The 26,104-nt window shown below is 47.5% G+C and overlaps 1 protein-coding gene across 8 annotated transcripts in view; it reads right to left on the reverse strand.

Moving 5' to 3' along the window:
- The window catches only part of rptor (regulatory associated protein of MTOR, complex 1), a 120,652-nt gene that overhangs the window by 86,917 nt on the left and 7,631 nt on the right, over window positions 1–26,104 (reverse strand). For all 8 annotated transcript variants that reach the window (XM_066704303.1, XM_066704301.1, XM_066704305.1 and 5 more), the window contains 2 exons: window positions 16,173–16,275; window positions 15,379–15,461 (listed from right to left, as the gene is read on the reverse strand). In XM_066704303.1, coding sequence (XP_066560400.1) covers window positions 15,379–15,461; window positions 16,173–16,275 — 186 coding nt within the window. The remainder of the gene's footprint in view (window positions 1–15,378; window positions 15,462–16,172; window positions 16,276–26,104) is intronic.

Consider the following 26,104-nt stretch of genomic DNA (forward strand, 5'->3'; position numbering starts at 1 on the left):
CAGTTTAGTTTAGTCCGAGGGAAAGGAACCCAAACGAAAAGCCAATGTTTACCGGAGATTTGACTGCTAAATTTCACAGCCATGCAAAGCCAGCTGGATTACTCGCAATAATACTCCGCAAACTTCAAACGTGCACTGAGAAACTTCATCCTAACATATCGTAGTACTAGTACATTTTCTTAAACATCCAAATGTTCCATTGATGCAGATACATTCCGTGGCTACAGGTACAGTTGCTAAGTAAGTGTGTCTTGAAAAGAAGTCGCAGGGAGTTCAGCATCAACTCCTTCCCTCAAGAACGACCCACCATTCACCTCTGCGCGCTGTATCCTCTCCTTTATCCCCCCCCATCCCCGGTACGGCACACGTGATCAGATCAATCTCCTTACGCAACCTGGCAGGCAGGCAGGGCGGAGCGTGCCAAGAGAGTGCCGCCCCATCAGCCATCTGGCACCACGAGGAGAGGAGAGGAGAGGCAGGGCAACACGTGACCGGCGGATACACCCAGGACCGAGAGGGGGACCCGCACCCAGAGGACGGAGCCCGATCGCCCAGACCGAGGTTTCCATCCCAAAATGAACATGTTTCTCCATACAGAGAGCACTGTAGCAATTGCAGAGGAAACCGCCCCCCCCGGCTCGTCTCCGCTCTAAGTTACTGCCTCTGGCTCTACTTCTCTTTCTTGTTTATTTATTTATTTCTCAACACACTAGGTACTAAAATACAATATTACTATCCTGCTGACATCCCCTTGTTTACGGCTTGTCGAGTACATTAATTCTGCTGTAGCCGGGTTGTTGTACAGATTGCTGGAAGAAAAACCATTTGATTTCTCTCCTCTGTGGCGGCGGCGGCCGGCACCTCTGCCAGCCCCCCCGCAGCGTGGCACAGGGGGAGACGTGGGGCTCCTAGGGGCCGCCAGGTCAGAAAAAACATTTGTCACGTGAGGAAATACAAGTGATGCATCAGGGCACAGGTGGGGCCCAGGGAACAACGCTGTGTTGTCCTAGTCAGAGCCCCCCTGCCCCACACCTTTCACAGCAGAAATAAAGGGTCTTTCTCAGGAGGGCCGCAGACCTCACTCAAATTACACTCTCGCTGCGGAAAGAAAATAAAAAAAAGACAAAAAAAAATCACATCACACAAATAGGTTTCCAAAGGCGATACCAAATCATGCCTCTCTTGTAGAGGTAATTAATTCCCCTCTTCTGAACTGCAGAGAGAGAGAGAGAGAGAGGGGGAGCGGGAGAGAGAGAAATGTGTTTGAAGTCTGCTGGAGAAGTAGGAGCCCTTTCTTCTCACAAGACGACAGGCATTAGGGAAAAAAAAAAAAAAGAGAAAAAGGCTGTTATATTGTGCTTTTGAAAGCCGCTTAATTTGTTACACCACAAACAAAGCTGCTGCCTACACACACTCTCACACACAGAGTCGCGCACAGACACAACCACTCATTAGCAGCATGGCACAGGTAGTAATCTACATCCTCCTTCAGCATCTCGAGGTTGAATGAGCAGGAGAAAGGCGTCGATGAGAGTACGAGCGAGAGAGAGAGAGAGAGAGAGAGGGATGCCTCAGAAAGGAGCGATAAGAACCGAATTGGACTGCTGCGGAGAACTTTTCTCACAGGTTTGATGAATAAACCATGCCAGCTTCAGATCTATGCCAATCAATCAATCAATACAAATATACAGCCTTAAAACACAGAACTCCAAACGTTTCTCTCTGCTGGTCCAGCACGTGTGGTCTTGGGGGGGATCTATCGGACAGAATTGCTGCCACAATTACTATCGTGATGTAAAGTAACACAGATTTGCTTGCATAAAGGGGTTCTGATGAGGACTAATTATTTCCTCCGGTTCTCGTGTTTCCATGTAGGGCGACAAAACCGACAAGGACAGCGTGCCACATTTATTAAAAACATAAAATAAAAAAAATTGACTAATTCTTTCTACTCATGCTGATCGTGTCTGAGACATGACTTACAAGCGCGGCGCGATGCAACGAGATGAGACTGCAGGCTCTGGCAACTCTGAGAGACGATCCGAGCAGAGAAACCGGCAGCTTTGTGCGCAATTAGAACAAGCGGACACAATTCGCGCTTTAATTACCTTCAGAGGAATGGGAAAAAACCTGAACTAAGATCTGCAAACATCAGAACTGCATAAGGCGAAAATCCCAGGAAATAAATATAATAATTATAATAATAATCCAAATTTAAAAGTATTTAGATTTGGCACCTTTTCGGTTTGTTTCTTGTTTGTTTGTTTCTCGGGATGGTTTTAAGGGGTAAAAAAGTGACCTGGTCTGACATTTGCATTAGTTAATTTAGGTAATTCAGCTCGGTTGCCAGTGTCAACATGCTCCTCACAGGAGACGAGAGACGCATCTCCCCCGACAAGTGATTCTCACTAACCAACAGCCCGGGGCAACACCTGTAGTCAGCGCCGAACGGCACAGGCCTGACTGACGTCACGGGCTGACAGGACGAGAGAAAGACATGACAGCTCCTCCGGTGTTATTATTCCTGTCGTGGGTTTTCTCCCAGTGCAGTGGACAGATAAATAAATAAATAAATAAATAACTACAAACATGACATCATGCAAAGTAACAAGTTATAGCTAATGAAGGCCAAGCACACACAGACAAAGAGAGAGACAGAGATAGAGACAGAGAGACAGAGAGAGACAGAGAGAGAGAGAGAGAGACACAGAGAGACAGAGAGAGACAGAGACACACAGTGACACACCAATTATTACCGACAGCAAACTTATTATATAACACCCAGCACAGAGAGACGGACATTTCTTTAGGTGTGTATGAATTTATTTTTGAAAAGTTATTCCAAGTTATGCGTTAACTTTTTGTATTGACAGGAAAACCAAAAGTTCATGGACAAAGCCTCTCCCTCCCTCCCTCTCTCAACAGCACGGCGAGAAAAACCGGACCGGTGAGAGAGAGGTGGGACCGGATGGGGGAGTCATGTGACCCCTCCAGGAACCAGTCATGGAGGACATGACATAAGGAGATTGGGAAAGGCACCCCGGGTCAATTCCTTTAAACCCCCTTAATGCTGCAGACGCTCTCACGAATGCCTGTTTACCTGTGTGTTTCTCCTCTCTATTTCAGGAGCAAAGCAGATGCTCTGAACTTGTGACACCATGACGCATCGTTACCAAACAACATGTAACCGCAGCTTACGCCTCACACCACGGACGGGTAAGAGCAGCAGGCGTAAACATGCTGTGGCACGAAGGCCGGGGCTCGCCGATATGCATGTGTGGGGAGACGTTCGTCGGAGGTTATGCTGCTTTAACGGTCCTGCCATGTTACGTGTGATAAGCATGTGAGGTGAACATGCATCACTGACTGGCCTGCACTGCGGTTATAGACTTTAATAACCGCGGTGTAGGCCAGTCAGTGATGCATGTTCACCTCACACGCTTATCACACATTATTAGAGAGCTCTAATAACCGCGGTGTAGGTCAGTCAGGAATGGAGTGGGAACGTCGTGCTTGAGAGAAAAATTGGGAGCGGCTATAAATTGAATGACAAGCGACAGAACCTGTCCCTCTGACCAGGAAACCACTCCACTACAGATACACAACGACACAAGCAGTTATATATATATATATATATATATATATATATATATACACACACTCACCTAAAGGATTATTAGGAACACCATACTAATACTGTGTTTGACCCCCTTTCGCCTTCAGAACTGCCTTAATCCTACGTGGCATTGATTCAACAAGGTGCTGAAAGCATTCTTTAGAAATGTTGGCCCATATTGATAGGATAGCATCTTGCAGTTGATGGAGATTTGTGGGATGCACATCCAGGGCACGAAGCTCCCGTTCCACCACATCCCAAAGATGCCCTATTGGGTTGAGATCTGGTGACTGTGGGGGCCAGTTTAGTACAGTGAACTCATTGTCATGTTCAAGAAACCAGTTTGAAATGATTCGACCTTTGTGACATGGTGCATTATCCTGCTGGAAGTAGCCATCAGAGGATGGGTACATGGTGGTCATAAAGGGATGGACATGGTCAGAAACAATGCTCAGGTAGGCCGTGGCATTTAAACGATGCCCAGTTGGCACTAAGGGGCCTAAAGTGTGCCAAGAAAACATCCCCCACACCATTACACCACCACCACCAGCCTGCACAGTGGTAACAAGGCATGATGGATCCATGTTCTCATTCTGTTTACGCCAAATTCTGACTCTACCATCTGAATGTCTCAACAGAAATCGAGACTCATCAGACCAGGCAACATTTTTCCAGTCTTCAACTGTCCAATTTTGGTGAGCTTGTGCAAATTGTAGCCTCTTTTTCCTATTTGTAGTGGAGATGAGTGGTACCCGGTGGGGTCTTCTGCTGTTGTAGCCCATCCGCCTCAAGGTTGTACGTGTTGTGGCTTCACAAATGCTTTGCTGCATACCTCGGTTGTAACGAGTGGTTATTTCAGTCAAAGTTGCTCTTCTATCGGCTTGAATCAGTCGGCCCATTCTCCTCTGACCTCTAGCATCAACAAGGCATTTTCGCCCACAGGACGGCCGCATACTGGATGTTTTTCCCTTTTCACACCATTCTTTGTAAACCCTAGAAATGGTTGTGCGTGAAAATCCCAGTAACTGAGCAGATTGTGAAATACTCAGACCGGCCCGTCTGGCACCAACAACCATGCCACGCTCAAAATTGCTTAAATCACCTTTCTTTCCCATTCAGACATTCAGTTTGGAGTTCAGGAGATTGTCTTGACCAGGACCACACCCATAAATGCATTGAAGCAACTGCCATGTGATTGGTTGGTTAGATAATTGCATTAATGAGAAATTGAACAGGTGTTCCTAATAATCCTTTAGGTGAGTGTATATATATATATATATATATATATATATATTCTCTGGACTGCATCGTCTCTGGACTAGGCAGACCAGAGACTCCACTTATGTTTGCATAGAAAACTATCGGTTAGGTAACCTCTACACGAACCAAGCGCACACCCCTCGGTCAGTCACTCCTCGTGTTGTTTGGCAACAGTCCCACCAAATCGCTTGTTTGTGGAGGATCTGTCCTTTAACTCCATTAGAGCCTGGATATCTAAAATCCCAGACGATTTAAAGAGGTTAAGAAGGAAAGCGGTTATCTGAGAAACACAGCTGGCAAAACACCAGACAAAGACACTATAGCGTATGTATATTACATATACACATACACATTAATATATTTGCACAAATACATACAGATGGGTGACAAATTAAAGGAAAAACCAACAAAGTGTCTGCGTAAGGTGTTGGGCCAACATAAACCGCCAGAACAGCTTCAATGCTCTTAGCACAGATTCTGCGAGTCTCTGGACTCTACTGGAGGGATGAACACCATTCTTCCAAAAGATACTCCCTCATTTGGGGTTTTGATGATGGTCTGGAGAGCGCTGTCTAAGACATCGGTCCAAAATCTCCCATAGGTGTTCAATTGTGTTGAGATCTGGTGACTGTGAAGGCCATAGCATATGATTCACATCATTTTCATACTCATCACAACATTCAGTGAGCCCTCGTGCCCTGTGGATGGGGGCATTGTCATCCTGGAAGAGACCACTGCCACCAGGATAGAAATGTTTCTCCATAGGATAAAGGTGATCACTCAGAATAACCTCTAAGGGGACAAGTGGACCCAAACCATGCCAGGAAAATGCCCCCACAGCATAACAGAGCCTCTGGACCCCCTCACTGTAGGGGTCAAGCAGTCAGGCCTGTAGCAGTCTCTTGGTGTCGCCACACAAGCACTGGCCTGCTGGTCCAGAATATGGTGAAGGATGACTCATCTGACCATACCACTTAGATCCTTTCCTCTTGTCATCTTGAAAGGTCAACTGGGCCTGCTCAGCATTTTTATACATGCCACAGAGCATGATAGGATGTTAATTGCTTAATTGTATCATGCAGTAAACCTTTTTGGAGGCATCCGCATTTGTTATGTTCCTCCACTCATGTATTCAGGTTTTTCCTTTAATTTGTTACCAGTTTAATTTGTCACAGACACACACACACACACACACACACACACACACACACACACACACACAGACCACAGCTGCTCGGAGTGTTTCACCTACACAAACCTCCTCGACATTATTATAGCCTGTCTGGTACGGCACCCGACCACAGTCATCGCTCAAGACAAGACAAACTACCCAGAGATGTCAGTGCAGTGAGCCAGGGGTGCAGCGGAGGAGAGGGGAGGCCAGGAAATCATCATACAGAGCCTTGAAATACCACGGAAATGGCCCACAGAAGACCCGGGCAAAGACACACACACAGACAGACACACAAGCACACGTGATGAAGAATGGGCTGCGAGAAGCTTTGCACTGAAACTTCGCGCAGCCCATCCTTCATCGACACACAGAGGAACGGAGCGAAACACAAACATTACTCTCTGCATGACAAGTCATGAGAGAGTGACAAACACAGCACATCTCAGGGTGGCCACTGTAAATAGGTCGCATGCCAGCAGCTGGTAATTACAGGGGGATTAATCGGATCGAAGCGGCGGAGAGGCTTAAAGCACGAGAAACGGCGGGGAGGACTGGCATCCCAGAGCACTGCTGCTCAAAGAGGTTACATACACACACACACACCTATATGCACACAAGCACATACACACACACACAAACACACAGTAGAGCAGTACACACACACCAGAGCAACAAATATACACAAATACCACAAATGGGCAAAACCACAGCCACACACATCAACACATACAGGCATAACACAAAACTGCACTACACATAGCCCAGCCACACACATACTAAGATGTACCAGCATTTCACAAAAGCCCAATACCCATCCACACACGCACACAGACACACAATCACAGTGTGAAATCCATAAACACACACAGACAGTCATGCAAACAAACCCTGACCGCAACGGTAATTATCCCAAATATTTATATTTCACCAATACTGGATCAATTCTTTGCGAAGGAGGGTCTCCCTTTGGCCTGTCTCTATCTGACACGTTCATTCGGAGCAGCCTTTCCCTCCGACCGCAAACATCACTGTAGTGCCACAAGAGACACAGCCAGCAGATTCAGGGTGGTCGGGTGCCCTGGTGGTTTTGGTTCCAGCCGAGCTCTCAATTACAATTTAACTCTCGATTGAACTAATTTGCTTAATGAGACTTTTTAAATTGCGTAGTTTATAAAAAGTGGGAGAGTTCCATTGGCAGTTCAATAGTTAACATGAACTCCACAAACTGTTAAAATAATTTAAGATCTCAGATTTGGCAAATTAGTTATTCGGTAAGTAGGTACTCTACTATTAATTAAGTAATTGAGAGCTCAGGTACCTTCACAGCGGTGGGATAAGCCACGCAAGTCGGGCAATTAAAGGTGAGGGGATTTAAAGCATTTCATTATTTGTGTCTTTTATCTTATTATCTCTTAAAAAGAGAAAAGGATCACAGGTATCCTCTGGGTCTGATCAGCCCCCACATAGTGCCCCACGCAGAACACCAAGACTCGGGGTCAGGCGTCCTCTGGGCTCTGACAAAGACGCAGCGGGGGGGAAGCGATCACTCAGATCTCCTACTCCGGCTCCTCAGACGTGCGAGAGCCTGGCCTGTCAGTGCGGCGCTGTACTGCAGTGCTGGGGAGCGAGGCTGGAATAGAGATTCACACGCGAGACAGCTGGAGACACGGGAGAGGACACGGGATCGATCTTCACACTCAAACCCATGTCCACACACTGAGACAGAGCAACTGAGTCAGACAGACAAAGTGACCGACTGAGAGAGACAGACGGACAGACGGTTACCTGCAGGACTGGGCTCTCAGTCATGCTTTTGTTTCACGGTCCAGATACAGGACTCACACACAGGACATGGTACCGCACAGGGATAGACCCCGAACCCAGAGAGCGTATCTGAGGATAAACCGCACTGAGCCAGAGATCTCACTGCCTGTCCTGCCACTTTTTATTCATTGTTTTCAGCGCATGGGGGAAAACGACTGAATCTTTTATAAGCGCCCGTTAACACATACGGCGTCCTGCCAGATTGCGAAGCACAGAGGCAGAGAAGCACAGGGAAGGGTCACGCAACGCACAACAATCTCACTGGCATCAGCTGTGCAAGCATCACAGGTCTGGGACCCCCCCCACACTGCCTGCCAGAGAGGTCAACGGCAATTCAAACACCCAGCCAAGACCTCTCCGTTTGCAACTATTGTGTTTGGTTTCTTTTCTCCTTTATAAAAGGGACTAAGCAGAAATACACACATTTACAAACACAACACTACGCAGAAGACACCGCGAGCAAAAGTGTTTCGACGGCAGCCATCTGTTCCACGAGCTCATTAGTGCGGAGAGGCTGGGAGACGTGAGACGGCGGTGCCAGGGATGTTTTTTAACGCACACACAATCATGCAAGTTACAAATTACAGCCCACAGTTACAACCTCTACTGTCAGGCAGCTGAAGATGAATCTCTACGTTGTACAATTTTGCAGAAGAAGGAGCTGCTTACAGTAAGAAACAGAACTGACCTTTCACCTTTATTGATAAAGAAAAAAGGGAATAAAAATAAAGGGCATGTGTCACAGATGATAAGAGTTAACCCTTTAAGTGCTGTATAAATCATTCAACTGGTAGTGCTGTGTCGCAGGCGGCTGTTACGTGGCGTAAAAGTGTGCGGCCTCCGTGTGTGAAGGAGTGCGTGTGTCTGGCAGCCTGTCCCCTCAGTTTATTCGGTTCAGTGAGGGCTTAACGAGACGCGACGGCAGCGAGTCCGCTCTGCCCGGTCACCGCACCCTCCTGCTTCTGATACAGAGCGCCGGCACGGCACAGACGCACACAGCAGCCGGGAGCACGCGGCAACGCACACACACTGCCAAACAGACACACACACACACACACACTGCCAAACAGACACAGACACACACACACACTGCCAAACACACACAGATACACAAAGACACACCCTGCCAAACAAATGCATACAGTCACACACTGCCAAACAGACACAGACACACACACACACTGCCAAACACACACAGACACACAAAGACACACCCAGCCAAACAAATGCATACAGTCACACACTGCCAAACAGACACAGACACACACACACAGCCAAACACACACAGATACACAAAGACACACACTGCCAAACAAATGCATGCAGACACACACTGCCAAACAGACACAGATACACACACACACAAACACTGCCAAACAGACACATAAAGACACACTGCCAAACAGACAGATACACTCTCACTCTCAAAAAGACACAGTCACTCACTCACACACACAAAGCACAAAGTCACTCCCAAACATCATGATACACAACACAAAGCTACTTGCACACAACCACTCTCTCTCACACACACACACACACACTACAGACATACAACAAATCAATTCAATTATTTCTGTATAATGCTTTTCTTTCTAGGCAGGGAGTTCATAAATACAAAATCAATGGCTCTTTAACATCCTGAAAATAAGAAGAAAATTAGTTGCATGTTTTAAGTGGCAGGAAGTTAATCCTCGCCCACAAATACACACACACCCACCCCCACACCCCCCCCCTCCTCTCCCCTCCCATCCCCACCCTGCTAGCGAACAGCCCTGCCAGGAAGCAGCAGTTTCAACCTGCTGTCCATCACTGCGTCTCTACATGGTTTCCACGCTTGGCGGTTCAGCGCGCCAACTCCCCCCTCCAGCCTCCCATTACGGTAATAGCCGAGTTCCACTGACGTGTCCCCCAAGACTGATGAACACGGGCAGCGCAGCCCTGCAGGCGCTTGGCTCCCCGGGGATGCTGCGCCGAGCGATAAACACGCTGCGCACAAACACGCACACCTGTGTGACTCGCGCCTGTCTCACCGAGCCCCCCCCACTCCCACGGTGTGAATGCGTCTCTGTCCACTCAATCGCTAGCTCATTTTCTATTCATTGGCTGGGACAGGGTCTGGACACCGGAGGATTACCGGCAACGAATGCCCACGCAGCCCCGCCAAAACACACAACAACAACAAATAAATACAAGCGTGAAGGACACCATCCGCCGTGCCCCCCAGTTCACACGCATTCACACACAACACACGCACGAGCCATTATGACTGTGTCGGTGATTCACATCCTCTCCCTCCCCCCAGTGTTGGACCGGCGCTAACGGAGGCTAAACCGGCCTTCCCTCTGACACGGCCGCGAACATTGCCCGACCTCTGGAGAGCAGAGGTGAGACTTTGTGACAGGGCAAAGTCTTGCAGCATTACATCCCACTGCCAATATATATACACACACATTTCTTTCAGGCCATTTAAACACACACACACAATAAAGAAAGGGGACTTATTTACAAAGTCCACACGAGGAAATGCTGTGGAAGGTTCAGAAAACACACACATATACATGCACATCAACACACACACGCCCACTCATGACCCCTGATCCCTCAGCAGGCAGTGCTTTTGAAGTGGAAATGTTTTTCCATTAGCTGGCGGCGAGACCACAGCCTCCTCTCCGCTGCCGGCAAAGCTGCAGAAACACTCGGCTCCCGTGTATCGATCTCCGGGCTGCACTTAACATCTCTGACTGAACTGCGGTGGGAACGTGTTTAAGGTGCGCATTTAATTAGCCGAACCGTCTGACCCACTTGACCCTGCGGAGAACGACGTCCATTCCCAGAAAAAAGCTGCCCCTCGAAGGGCCCCGGTCAAACAGTGGGCGCCTGATTGGCCAGGAGATGAAGTGCGTCATTCAGATTGGCTCGGAAGTCCAGTATTATTTATAATTAGTTTTTGATTTGGTTAAATCTGGTTCCTGGGGCTGATTTAACTTTGTATGAGGCGTTTTATGTACGGATTTACCCACTAGAGACTACATTACACTTGATAAAAAAAAAAAAAAAACTGATTACATTTAACTATGCTGGGTGAAACACATGGGGGGTGGAGAAGGTTATTAAAATCTCCTGGCACACCCCTCCCTTAATTTGACTATCTGACAAATTAAGCTCAACGCTGAAAAGGGGCCACAAGCCATTTACAGACCACCAAAGTGACAAAATCGCCATGTTTTCTTCTAATTTCTTTAAATTTAAATATTCATTTCGGATTCATTCGCATCCACGATGGCAGTTACACGTGTCTCTCTTGTTTTGTTTCGTTCTCTTCCTGCTCCACCGGCCCAAGAGCGATCAGACTGGCAGGAGAGTTGTGGATGAAAATTAATTCACAGAGCAAAAAAAAACTGATTCACTTCAACCCTGCAGCCGTCTCAGTTTCAAGAAGCCCCATCGACCAAACCTCCTCGAGCACCGGGCAGGATAGAGAGAGAGCGAGACCGAGGGAGGGAGGACATTTCATTTTACTGCAGTCTTAGCAGAAGCACATCACTCCTCTCTCTCTCCCTCTCCCTCTCCCTCTCTGGCTGCAATTTACACATCGCCTCAGCAATAAAACAAAGTCTTAAATTTAATCAGGAGAAATATTTCAGCTGGAGCAAACTGATAAATAATTCAGGAACAAGTTCGACAGCGGCGGGGCTCGGAGGAGAAGTGAAGGGAGAGGGAAAAAAAGCAGCAGAAGAAGGGGGGGAAGAAAAAAAGCCAGAATGTGGCTGTTAAAAAGCTAATGTCATCCTGAAAGCTGCCTCTATAAGTGCTCTCTCCAGTTGATGCTCCTGACACGAGGCACACAGAAAGACAAACCAAGCACGTTAAGCAGAAGCCAGAAATGATTTTCCGTTTATTTCTTTTTTTACTTCAGCACCCAAACCATTAAGACACGGGAGGGGCACGCTGGGCAGTGCGTCGCTCTGGGGGTCAGGAGTAGATGGGGGTGCTGCCGCGATTGCCGAGAGATTATCCTTCACAGTCTGGCGAAACAATCCGACCGATTTTTCTTTTCATCTACCGTCATTAAGCCAGTTTGCAAGCAGCTTCTTCTGTCGAGGGATAAATGGAGGGTCGGTGTGCGTAGGAATGGACACACAGACACACACACACACTTCACTGGGGGCATAGGCACACGTGCATGACGCGGTGATGAATGGAACGCATTCGTAACGATGCTGTTAGAACAGTCCCACCGAATCAGCCCCATTATTCATCAGCAGCCGCTCTTAAGCTGCGCTTTGTTTCGCCGGAGCAATTAAAATGTAAGGCAGTTTTTTGTTTTTTGTTCTTTCGAGGAAGTAATGGGGTGGGGTGGGGTGGGGGGGAAGTAGGAGACCAGTGATTGTGCCGCAGAACAGAAAATAACTCATTGCACCGGCCCGGCCTTGAGGCGAATTTCTCTGGAGTTGTGTTGTGCGAGCGCCAATGTCACGAGCCTCACAGCGCCGCAGATTCGATTGCATGTCACACAGGACTGGGGGGTAGCAGCATTATTCACTATCTTGTTTTCTTCTGCCCGCACTGAGAAACCCCAGCCAAGGACGCTAAAGGCAATTTGTTAGGCGAAATAAAGTCCGCAGAGTACGGGCCCCGGCGATCTTCTCCGGGAGAACAACTTATCGATGAAGAGGCCTGCTGTTGGCCAAGTCTCTCGCAATCCTGTAAAACAGCCACTTTGCGTGCATAATGGCCCATGTCAACAGGAAGTAACAAGCCATTATACAATTATAGTCTCCTGCTTGTATATCAGGTGGGGAAATCCAGGCGGCCAAGAAATCTGTGCCAGGGAGGAGCTGTCGTTGCCTCTCAGCCTCTTAATCAAGAGACGGCCGTCAGGCACGGAGACGGCCCGGCTGGGGGAGCGAGCCAACGGCGCGGTGGAGCCAGGCTTAAAGGACAGAGGAGAGAGACAGAGGGCAGATAAACACACACACAAACTGCCATGTGTGCCGAAACCTAGAGGGTTGTGCGAGTCATCCCCCCACGCACAGGGCTAAAGCAGAGGGTACAATGGCAGGACAGCAGCTTCGAATTTGTGCTCGATATGAACGAGTTTCAGGCGGCAGTGGGTGCATCCATCAGGACAGTGACGCATTTGTGTCACTAGATCTGTTGCATTGTGGGAAACCTTAGAACAGATCATTTAACACACAGTCCAATTATGCCACTGTAGCACTAAAGACGTGGAGATTGGATTTGTGCGTGATCCCAGGCCACTCATTCTGCTTACACACTATTACAATATCAAATATCAGTTTACTCTGCGTTGTGTATTACCTTTCGGGTCGTATTAGATCTACAGTATCACGTTAATTTGAACACAATAGCCCTGCAATGGTAATTGAGAGACAAAAACGGAGGCAGTGTAAATTTAATTATTACTCTCTCGACACCAGCACTAAAGATTACAGGCGAAACCTGCGAGGACGTGAAGGATCCCATTATCTCACCGTAATTCTCTTCGGGGGATCAATAGACAAGGGGATGCGGTGTTTAACACAAATCACTTTTATACCATAATGAAGCCAGGTGCTTAACAGCGCCGGACAAGCGCTACTCTGCGCAGCACTGCACTGCAATGTCCACCCCTAACCCATGGCAAACTCCTGGGGCCAGACTGTTGTTTAGCTGCGTCAATTTATCTCAATTACGCACGTTGACGACAATTCATCCCTACTTGATGGCAGAGGGGCTGATGTTTCGATTCAAAAAAGGCGGAAGCAGGTCTTTTAAAGAAGATTTTTGGTTTATATTTAGTGTTAATTAACAATCTAAATCTCAGTAAGTACCACGAATGTATTCATATTTACACTTCACTCCTTACACAAGATTCTGGAGGGCATAATCTATCATTGTTTGAGCACGTGATCTACCTCCCACACCGAAAAAACACAATGGACGTGCAATACAATACGAGATATGGCCGATTTCAGAGCATTAGCAAAAACAAAAACGACTTGAGAAAACACACTCGGGTGGATTATTCTGCGTACGCGTTACCTTTCACGTGGGTAAACGAGCCACGGGCTTGAATTAAGCAGCAGCGAAACGGTGACTGAATCGCACTGCGGGGCCCGAGAGCCCAGATCCTCACACATCTCAAGAGCTGCTGGACTTGTTGATGCTCCGGCACTAGTTATAGCTACGAGCAACCGCAGTATTTACACACAGAGCCTTCCCAAACACTTGAGCAACATTTAAAAGGTTTCGCAACAGGCCCTTCGGCTCTCGCTATTAAAAAGGAACGCAGAGAGAAGGAAAATAAATAAGAACTGTGCTTCTCTTTTCATGCTGCAATGCAGAGCATAAAATGTATTTATAAAAGGGGTTTTATAGCCCAATTTGCAAGGCAGAGCGAGTTTAAGTGCATAAACACTTGCAGAGACGATGCAGTTTTTTTTAGTTGTTTTGTTTATTCAGAGTAAATCCTCATCTCTAACCTCGGGGAGGAAATAAAATTAAGTAGGAGAGGCTGGGGGGGATAAGGGGTTGGGAATACAGAATGGAGATACACACACACACAAACACACACAGAGATGAAGATACCCTCTCCTGGACTCTAGAGGGGCAGAGATCAGTCCTTACGCTCAGGACACAGCCCTCCTACACCGAGCATCTTCTCGTTTCTTCTCGGATCGAGTGGGCAGCCTGCAGGCCCACGGCCCAGCGCATCTATTTCTCATTGTTTCCAGGCCCTACACGGAGGAGAACAGCCTGTGGGCAGAGCGGGCTGCACGTGAGCCAGCACTCTCTCCCTCACACGCCAGTCCGTCACTCAGCCATCGGCACCTGGAGATCACGGTGATCGAGCGCGGCCGCCAGCTCTGCCTACGACACCGCGGCGCGCTCAGCCAGTCTGACGATGACACACACACACACAGAGATGCCAGCCCTCTCAAAGCGGGCATCTGAAGCCGACCGGCACATCGTCAGCGAAGGAAGAGAAACGTTGCTATGCAGGTGGCAATGGGGAGATCGAGGAGGAGGGTTCGGGGGCTGGGGGAACGTGCCAGGACGTGGAATATAGAAACTGCCCACACTGAGAACTCTGTGGATGAAGAATTGTCTTCCAGCGAAGCCAGAGAATATCAGATGTATGTTCATCATCCCTCAGCTTGTGTTTTGGCCACAGAAACCGGCTGTGATTGATACACACTCGTAATTATATGAGTCACTCGACTACGGAGATCAACCAGACGGAGACGTTCAGTCAGAGGGCAGCGTTTGAGCTCGATGGAGAACGGCAAAACTCTCGAATCTGGCAGAGCCGGAGTACAACACTCACCGACACCTTCACCAGTATAGGATATAATGAGAAAATATAAACCATACACTTCATAGAGAGAGAGAGAGAGAGAGAGAGAGAGAATCGTATCTGTCATGCAGCCAAGTATAAACACACAGACATATAAACGCACGTGGAATGGACTCTCTCTTTTCCCGTTTCCCAGCTTACCCGAGGCTGCCAGTTCTCGTACTGCTTCTGCAGGTTAGCACCGATGGTCTCCAGGGCCTTCTGGGGGCTCATGGACAGGGGGTCTGGAAAAGCAAGACGACACCGATCTCAGACACAAATCACACACTGTGGGGGGGAAATCAGAGGCCAGGGCTCAATGTTCATTAACCTGCGACTAGTGAAGAGGGCGATGGCGGTAGTTTCAGGGCACCTTCACCACTTCACCAGGGTATGTTAATTTGCGAAGGCTTTGTGCAGAAATGAAACTAGACTTTAAAGTGTGGCTATAATCCAACCACCCCCCACTGCTGCCCCCGTCATCTTTCACAGACGGCAAGAAGTAAAGATGACCTTCATCGCTGTATAAATCAAGGAAGACTAGGTGCCCGGCCACTACACCATTGATCTGTGGATCTGTCGTGACCTCCCTGGAGTCACCGAACAACACGGGAATAAATCCTTTGGATGTCTGTGGACATTTCAAAACATCTTACATCCCCCAACCCACGTTTCTCAAAGGAAGTGATGACTTGCTTGATTAGGCCGCATTACTCTGGGAAATTCCACAATGCCTATGAGCCATTGATCATTACCTTTTATTTATTATTATTATTATTATTATTATTAAACTTCAGGGATTGTGTGAGAGGGTGAGCTGCAGTAAAGGACTGGAGGAAGGGAAAGAGGAAAGAGAGGAGGAGTGTCCAGGGGAGATAGCAAGATACAGGGTTCCTGAGGGGAGGGAGAGAGACAGACAGAGGGAGAGGGGGAGAGAGAAAGAAGGAGCATGTTACCGATCCAGCACTCCAGCCGGGCGCAGGGGGACGTCTTAACCACATCGGGAGGATCGACCCCCACGTTCAGGCACAGCACCAGTGCCACGCTCACCGTCTTCATCTGCAAACACATAGCACAAGGTCTAAGCACAGCATCCCCCACACAGAGCACAGGGTTTGAGCAGAGCATCCCCCACACAGAGCACAGGGTCTGAGCACAGTGTCCCCCCAACACAAAGCACAGGGTATGAGCACAGCATCCCCTCAACACAGAGCACAGGGTTTGAGCACAGTGTCCCCCCCAACACAGAGCACATGCTCCGTCATAAAAGTATATGATCCTTTTTCAATTATAACTTCAGAGACACCCAAAAATAAAAGTGGTTGCCATAACGATTAAAACAGTTGCTACTTTGAGCAGTGCCGACAGAAAGAGAGATGCATGTGAAGGGGCAGCCGGTTTCTTGCACTGTGCACTTACACAACACAGTCTGGTTTCAAATCGTCAGGGGGGACAAGACCTGCGGCTACGTGACAACCTGTCAGTCAACGGGACAGCGCTGTCAATCCAGATGCTTCCTGGATGAGTTTCCGTTTAGTGTTTGTTTATTTCCCGGGGGGTAAAAAAAAAAAAAAAAAGCAGTGGTCGACATAAGAAATGTGGGAAGACACAATGAGAGAACCAAAGAACAAGAGAAATACAATAGTGACACTGTCAGCACCAAACAACAGATACGAGTGAAACGAGAAGCTTGAGGAAAAAGCCTCTGGGAGCTCAGACTCTCTGTGTTTGTGTTAATCAAATATGCTGAATAACTAAAGTGAAAAATATGCATTCACATACTCTGTATGTCATTAATCAGCCGTTAATTACCAGGAAAACTGGTCAGAGTGACATTAAGACGTTGTGCACGTTCGTGAAGCTTCTCATTTAACTCCTGTGTGAGACCGACTCTCCAGCAAGAGACTACAGCTGGTCTAACAGAGCAGGATAACTAATACCTGCCACAGAAGTCAATAAATAATGTTGAAAAAGAAAATACATCCAAGGTTTCAGCAGAGGTTTTAAATTAAAGGCATGCCGTATCCGACAACACAGGCTGTGCAGCAAGCCGGGAACCTGGGGTCAGATAAACACATTAGCGGGATCAGAGCACCAATCGATGTTCAGGACCAACACACAAAGAGCCGCCTCCGCACAGCCTGCCTGGCGCAGGGCCAGAGCACAGAGCACCCGCTTCAGCACCGCACAATGACCACGATCACACAACTGTGGCTCCACAAGCCCTGCAGACTGGGCCATCTGATGCAAATAGGGGCAAGGAGTGTGTGTGTGCGTGTGTGCGTGCATGTGTGCGTGCGTGCGTGTGTGCGTGCGTGTGTGCGTGTGTCGTGTGTTCTTTCACAGAGAAATTCAGACATGGAGTGATCAAGGCACTGGTGATGTGGATTACAATAAACTAGCCCTGCTCAGAAATGGTCTGACACTAAACTCCACTTTCGTAAATAGATATATAGATATTTATATATGAAGCTCATAATAAGGAAGTTATTCTATCGATGGCATCCGTTCTCAACGCCCCAGAGACTCCGCTGGGCCCGGGAATAAGATTTGCTCGGTAACCAGAGTACACAAGTCAGGAGAGGAAACTCAATCAAAGTCTCTTTAGCGCTGCAGTCAGAAGTTGTGTGTAGTCGAGTCCCCTCTCAATCTGCAGTAACAATAGCCCTCTGTGTGTCTAAGAATAGGGCGATTCAGAGACGTGGTTATTGTGCTGCGGTGATGGATGCTCTCTGTGAGTGTAATTCAGTCGATCATAAGAACATAAGAAAGTTTACAAACAAGAGGAGGCCATTTCTCATTTGGTGTCCATTAATAACTGAGTGATCCAAGGATCCTATCCAGTCTATTTTTAAATGTTCCCAAATTTTTAGCTTCAACCACATCGCTGGGGAGTTTGTTCAGATTGTGTCTCCTGTTTTCTGTCTTGAATGCCTTGAAGCCCAATTTCCATTTGTGTCCCCGGGTGCGTGTGTCCCTGCTGATCTGGAAAAAGTTCCTCTGGTTTGATGTGGTCGATGCCTTTCATGATTTTGAAGACTTGAATCAAGTCCCCATGTAGTCTCCTCTAAAGATCGCATCGCTGTCTGGGCCCGGGCAAGCCACGGTGCACTCAACACACCCTGCACAGGCCCAGGCTTTCACCCATCAAGCTTTAAAAAAAGTACAGCCATTACACTTAGCACACAGTCACGCAGAAAGAAACACACTGCATCCATCACCGCAGCAGGAACTGAACCTTTTCACCCTGGAACAGAGGAGACTACATGGGGACTTGATCCAAGTCTTCAAAATCATGAAGGGCATCGACCACATCAAACCAGAGGAACTTTTTCCAGATCAGCAGGGACACACGCACCCGGGGACACAAATGGAAATTGGGCTTCAAGGCATTCAAGACAGAAAACAGGAGACACAATCTGAACAAACTCCCCAGCGATGTGGTTGAAGCTAAAAATTTGGGAACATTTAAAAATAGACTGGATAGGATCCTTGGATCACTCAGTTATTAATGGACACCAAACGAGAATGATGGGTCGAATGGCCTCCTCTCGTTTGCAAACTTTCTTATGTTCTTATGCTGCACACGGCCACAGGGGGCGCCGTCACACTGAGCTAAAGAACTGCTCAGGACCGGGATGAAAACTTTTGTGCTGAAGAAGTTCCCCTGGTCAGCGTCTAATACAGAAGGATCCCAATCCATTGATACCTGATTAAGTTTAGCAGCCCTGCCAAGAGCTTTACCTCCCTGGCCTCCCTTGCCCTGGCCTGTAGCTGCCACGGCGATAGTGCAGCTTCAGCACTTCAGAGCCGGATAACCTTCAGCGCTGGGAGAGACATTCAGAGTGACTTTGCAGGAATGTGCAATATTGCATTTGTGTGAAGCGGACAGTAATTGGTGGTGCGTCGCTCTGATCAATGCCACAGCTTATAAATCCGTCACGGACAGATCTGGGCAGCCAGGAGCCCTGGGGCTGGCCGTTCAGACAATCAGTCAAGCAGCTTTGGTGAACGAGCTTATTTGATCCATCTGAGAGAAAAATTTGTTTTGTCTTTAAATTGAATTAACAGAATTATTTAAAGGCGGCAGCATGCAATACAGAGGTAAGTACACTGACTGCATTTACAATCTTCTCCTGACACCAATTCAGCCCCTTCCCTGGACTTGATAACTTGATAACTTGATAACTCTCACTTTCTCAACCTCCGCAGCGTTACGACCTTTCCTCTTGCAGGTAACAAACACATCTGATAGGAGTGAGGGAGAAAGAGCGAAATAGAGGGGGGAGATAAAGAGAAGGTTCTAGGTCTTTCCAAAACAGAGGCTAGTGCCTTGCTCTCTCCTTCCCACACCTCCCTTGCTTCCGCTAATCAATACATTATGTCAGTTTCATCAGGTGGAGGAATCCCAGGGGAATCCCACTCAGCACAATCTGACGAGAGCAGCCAGGGAAGGACAGAGAGGAGCTCTTCTCCCCATGCCACTGCAGACACAGAGAGACATGGGGAGGTCACGACCTACCAGACACCCTCAAAGACCTGCAGAGGAGACCACCAACACCCAACCACCCCTTGACCTTGGGGCCCAGCACTCTCCTGCACACACACTACTCCAGAGATTACACGCCAGCTAGTCCTGTCTCAATACCCATTGGGTGACAAGCACATGCTCCACCAGTCCAAACCGGGCCAGTGCAGGCCTCCACAATGAGATCAATAACCCTAAACCAAACCATCACAGCCCAGCACAAAAATGATAATTCGCCAATGCAAGCACTGAACACGGACTGGTGTCAGCCCCGCTGCCAGCTGGCTGAATTCAAACACATTTGCTAAATAAATAGATAGATATTTAAATAAATCACAGAAGGTATTTCCACTCCCGGTGCTTGGGAAAAGGTCACAAGACAAGACAAGAATGTATCGGAGCAGAATGCAAGAAGAAGAGAAAGGTCAGTGTGATTAATTCCCAGAGATCTCTCAACAGAAGAGCCTACAGGAACGCACAGATTTCAACAGATCTGAGCGAACAAACAACTGTTGTTGTTTCTCCCCTCCTCCTCCTCTTCTTCATCTTCTTCAAAGCAACGCCTCAGTGCTTCCTCGTGTGTGAGTCCCAGTCCTCGAGCAGCCGCTGGAGGCACACCCAGGAGCCAGGCGTGGGCCAACATCAAGGGCACAGGAGGAAACCAAAACTGGGCCACGTGTTCTACTTCCTTTTCTTGACTGAAGTGCACGATTGAGTAAGATGCTGGCCAGCAGGCAGGGATTAGTTTAATGAGCAGTAATACAAGCAGTATACGGCTTTGTCTAGCAACTATATTATCACTGGAACTGAAAGGTACTGAACAAATATGATGGTGGAATTGTAATGTAGACTCGCAGAAACTGCAGTAATTGTAATGTAGACTCGCACAAACTGCGGGAATTGTAATGCAGATTAATAAAAACTGCAATAATTGAAATTTAAAGTATAATAGACCCCAGGTCTGCTGTATGTATGTGTCATATAAATATATACATACACATATATATATATACACCGATCAGCCATAACATTATGTCAGTGGGTGGGATATATTAGGCAGCAAGTGAACATTTTGTCCTCAAATTTGATGTGTTAGAAGCAGGAAAAATGGGCAAGCGTAAGGATCTGAGCGACTTTGACAAGGGCCAAATTGTGATGGTAGACAACTGGGTCAGAGCATCTCCAAAACTGCAGCTCTTGTGGGGTGTTCCCGGTCTGCAGTGGTCAGTACCTATCAAAAGTGGTCCAAGGAAGGAAAAGCGGTGAACCGGCGACAGGGTCATGGGCGGCCAAGGCTCACTGATGCACGTGGGGAGCGAAGGCTGGCCCGTGTGGTCCAATCCAACAGAAGAGCTACTGTAGCTCAAATTGCTGAAAAAGTTAATGCTGGTTCTGATAGAAAGGTGTCAGAACACACAGTGCATCGCAGTTTGTTGCGTATTTGGCTGCTGGGAGACCTTGGGTCCTGCCATTCATCTGGATGTTACTTTGACACATACCACCTACCTAAGCATTGTTGCAGACCATGAACACCCTTTCATGGAAAGCAAAAATGGTTCAGGAATGGTTTGAGGAATACAACAATGAGTTCAAGGTGTTGACTTGGCCTCCAAATTCCCCAGATCTCAATCCAATCGAGCATTTGTGGGATGTGCTGGACAAACAAGTCCGATCCATGGAGGCCCCACCTCGCAGCTTACAGGGCTTAAAGGATCTGCTGCTGACGTCTTGGTGCCAGATACCACAGCACACCTTCAGAGGTCTAGTGGAGTCCATGCCTCGACGGGTCAGGGCTGTTTAGGCGGCAAAAGGGGGACCTACACAATATTTGGCAGGTGGTCATAATGTTATGGCTGATAACGCGTGCACACACACACATGCACACGCAACTTTACAAAGCACAGAGCTATATGTTTTCTTCCTCCCACTAATGCCAAGGGGGTCGTTCTGTGTTTTAATGCTCTTAATTTTACTGTGAAAACATCACGATTTCTCTGTGTGCAAACATCTCTCGGTCTGTGTTTTTGTTCTGGCTGGAACCCGAGCGCAGCCCTGCATAATTAACTAACCAGAAAAGTGTCCACAGGATGCAAAATTAAACTGAGTTTATCTTAATTCCATGGCAGAGAGAGAGAGTTAGTCCTTCAGGACTCACCCAGCCACTGTAAACTAAACAGCACCGTTTACACTCTGACACTTATTGATTGAGCCAGCTTTGCAGATAGGAATCGTAATCTGGAGACCAATTCACGGCCTCAAAAAACAAAAAAGTAATTGAAGTGATTAGACTTGACGTTACTTCAGGAGTAGCGCCCACCTGGACGGCACGACTGTGCACTTAAATTAGGAGCTCCGTTAAACAGAAAAACAAGAACAGCAAGTGAATAAAAGTGCGGAAATTTAAAAATTGATTTCCCAGATAAAATCGAGACACCGCAGCGACTCAAGTAAAGCTGCGTCTCCCACGGACAAACACTGTGCGATGGCGCAGGAGCCCAAGAGCCAGGAGGGTTTATTCACACATGGTAATCTACGATACACAAGCTCTGCACAACAGCCCTTCCACTCTATGCGAGTCTCTGTGGACACGGGCACGAGCCCAACAATGAAACACGCATAATGGGTTTAAACAGAGTGGATATGAGTCCGCCTGCAATAACGGCACGCCACTGACCCCGGTCCCTCCAGACCGGGACCCCATCGTTACAACCCTACAGGAGGAGGAGGCAGGCGTTTTGCACAGATCTCTCGGGCGCGGAGTCGTTTGCTGGTCGCTCATATTCCCTTTTCCACTGAGCGAGACCGAGGGGATGCAGAGATGGAGAGAAGATGATGGAGGGAGAAAAGAAAATGAGAAAGCATGAGAGGTAAGGGAGCCAGGCCCCCCAGGAGTGCTGCAGGTCCAGGAAGACATGAGAGAGAAAAACAACAAGCGTTTCACCAAGTGGGCGGCGCGGGCTATCAATTTGATTGTTAACATTTATCTGAAAGAAGCCTAAACAAAATAAAATTTTAATAAGGGTCTTCGAGCTTTATGGATTCCCAATAATGCCATAAATCCAGCTCCCAGCAGAACAGCACGTTAACCCTGCGCTGCCTGGACTGGGAGCTAAAGGACAGAGAGCTACTTTTCAACTGCAATATACTCCACTGCACAACACAGGACTGGATTGGACTGCACCGCACTAGACTGCACCGCACTAGACTGGGGGCGGGGAGCAGAAAGAGGTTCATGTTATGCTAAAGAAAAAGAAAGAGAAAAGAAAAAGGAGAAAAAAAGAGAAAGAAAAAGGAGAGAAAAAAGAGAAATCGAAAACGAAAAACAAATGAGAGAGAAAGAAAGCAAAAGAAAGAGAAGTTGTTTGGCAGCACTGCCTCTGCACAAAGGAATAGCATTTTAACACTACAATGTCAAGTTAAGCCGATGCAACTGACCACTTATTTGTGCTGCTACTGCTGCTTCCCTGCAATATCACCCTCCCTCCTTTTCCTCTCTTCCTTTCTTCCCTCTCTGTCGAGCGGACACAGAGCCCCCTGCACGCTGCCCCCCCCCCACCCACCCCCGAGCAGGGCAACCAGGCGCTGTGACAGAAGCCTGCAGTGGCATATTTATTCATTAACACAGACTGACCCTCAGAGCTCTCTCCAAGCGATACACACACAAACACATTATATTATATATATATATACAGTGGGGGAAAAAAGTATTTGATCCCCTGCTGATTTTGTACGTTTGCCCACTGACAAAGAAATGATCAGTCTATAATTGTAATGGTAGGTGTATTTTAACAGTGAGAGACAGAATAACAACAAACAAATCCAGAAAAACGCATTTCAAAAAAGTTATGAATTGATTTGCATGTTAATGAGGGAAATAAGTATTTGACCCCTTCGACTTAGTACTTGGTGGCAAAGTCCTTGTTGGCAATCACAGAGGTCAGACGTTTCTTGTAGTCGGCCACCAGGTTTGCACACATCTCAGGAGGGATTTTGTCCCACTCCTCTTTGCAGATCCTCTCCAAGTCATTAAGGTTTCGAGGCTGACGTTTGGCAACTCGAACCTTCAGCTCCCTCCACAGATTTTCTATGGGATTAAGGTCTGGAGACTGGCTAGGCCACTCCAGGACCTTAATGTGCTTCTTCTTGAGCCACTCCTTTGTTGCCTTGGCTGTGTGTTTTGGGTCATTGTCATGCTGGAATACCCATCCACGACCCATTTTCAATGCCCTGGCTGAGGGAAGGAGGTTCTCACCCAAGATTTGACGGTACATGGCCCCGTCCATCGTCCCTTTGATGCGGTGCAGTTGTCCTGTCCCCTTAGCAGAAAAACACACCCAAAGCATAATGTTTCCACCTCCATGTTTGACGGTGGGGATGGTGTTCTTGAGGTCATTCCTCCTCCTCCAAACACGGCGAGTTGAGTTGATGCCAAAGAGCTCGATTAATCGCACCAACTGTTGTCACCTTCTCACCAAGCTGCTTGGCGATGGTCTTGTAGCCCATTCCAGCCTTGTGTAGGTCTACAATCTTGTCCCTGACATCCTTGGACAGCTCTTTGGTCTTGGCCATGGTGGAGAGTTTGGAATCTGATTGATTGATTGCTTCTGTGGACAGGTATCTTTTATACAGGTAACGAGCTGAGATTAGGAGCAGTCCCTTTAAGAGAGTGCTCCTAATCTCAGCTCGTTACCTGTATAAAAGACACCTGGGAGCCAGAAATCTTGCTGATTGATAGGGGATCAAATACTTATTTCCCTCATTAACATGCAAATCAATGTATAACTTTTTTGAAATGCGTTTTTCTGGATTTTTTTGTTGTTATTCTGTCTCTCACTGTTAAAATACACCTACCATTAAAATTATAGACTGATCATTTCTTTGTCAGTGGGCAAACGTACAAAATCAGCAGGGGATCAAATACTTTTTTCCCCCACTGTATATATATATTGTGATAATCCAAGGGGCAGGGTGCTCAATGGGAGGTATGTGAGGGCAGAGGTGTTAATGGGAATGTGTGCTGTGGAAAGGTGGCTGCTTAAAAACAAGTGGACTACAGAAAACAAAATGGAAACCCACAGAAAAACGACATGTCCCAGAACCCTTAGCCAGCCATATCCCCCCCCTTAATGAGTCCACCTGGTGATAATCTACAAATCATCCACCAGGTATAAAAGGGAAGAATCTGGGGGAAGAGAGCAGAGTTGAAAAAGGCAGCAGAGAGTGAAGAGCTGAGTTGGGTTGTGGAGTTGGTTCCATGAGGTTTGCTTAAGTTTGGTAGTTTTGTGGTTTGTTTTGGCCCTCAAGCCGTGTTTCTTTGTTTGGTTGGATAGTTATTAAAAGTATTTTGTTTGAAGACTGGTCTCCTGCACAGTCTTAAAGAACTGCTTTATCACAATATATATATGACACACAAACTGCGCTGAAAGGTGATGCAGATCAATAACCAGCGATTACTCCATTAGTTTGGCATGATATAAATTAGGGCTATTACAGCAGCGGAGGCGATCGATGCCCCACACGGGAAGATGAGGCCTCGAGTCCTGGAGGGTCACAGCACTCTCTCTCCTCCCCCAGATTCGATCAGCTGGGGGGGGGTGTCCAGCGTGCTTCTGCACACCGGCCGGCACTCACAAGCTACATGCAAGGATGTACTGGTAGAAGCCCTGCTTTTTCGCCTGCAGGACTCCATAGGAAGCCAACATGCCATTTTATCTTTGTACTAAAACCTAACTGGAGCCACAGTTTGCATATTGAATTTCAGACGACAAAAAAAAAAGTGTTTCATCCGTCCACTGCGTCCATTTTCATTGATCTCTCTCTATAGATACACGGCTTGAAGTTTCATGATTGATGTTTTTTTCCTGCTGTTCTTTATGCATCTTGGTCTAAATTACTGTTCTCACCACTGAGATTAAGCAAAGCAGTCCCCCCTGCGTCCCCAGCAACTGAATAAAGGTCAGCAATCTTAAAGCTAATTAAAACTCCACATCTCGAAGGCCCTCAATGAGGCTTTCTGGAGACGTAACACTTAGCAGAGGAGGCAGAGAGAGAGTGAAGTGTGGACTGTGCTGTAAACCACTTCCACAAGCGGAGCAGTAATTCCAACACAACAAGGAGAAAAACTAATAATTAACTGCCTGAAACGAAAATGTCCTCTCAGGTGCAGTGTCCACTCCACGAAGAGAGCAAGAGGTGGACAGCAGGGTGTGGGGACAGGGGAAGAACGGTGCAGCGTCAGATTTGAGACTACTTCCTTTCCTTTCCTGTTTCATCAGACATGGCTTTCCTGTTGCTGCGCCCTTAATATCGGTTTTAAGTTTGAAAACATTTGCAAAAAGCCAGAGGACCTCAGAAAAACAC

Source organism: Amia ocellicauda, chromosome 5, assembly GCF_036373705.1.
Source record: "Amia ocellicauda isolate fAmiCal2 chromosome 5, fAmiCal2.hap1, whole genome shotgun sequence".
NCBI classification, from domain to species: domain Eukaryota; kingdom Metazoa; phylum Chordata; class Actinopteri; order Amiiformes; family Amiidae; genus Amia; species Amia ocellicauda.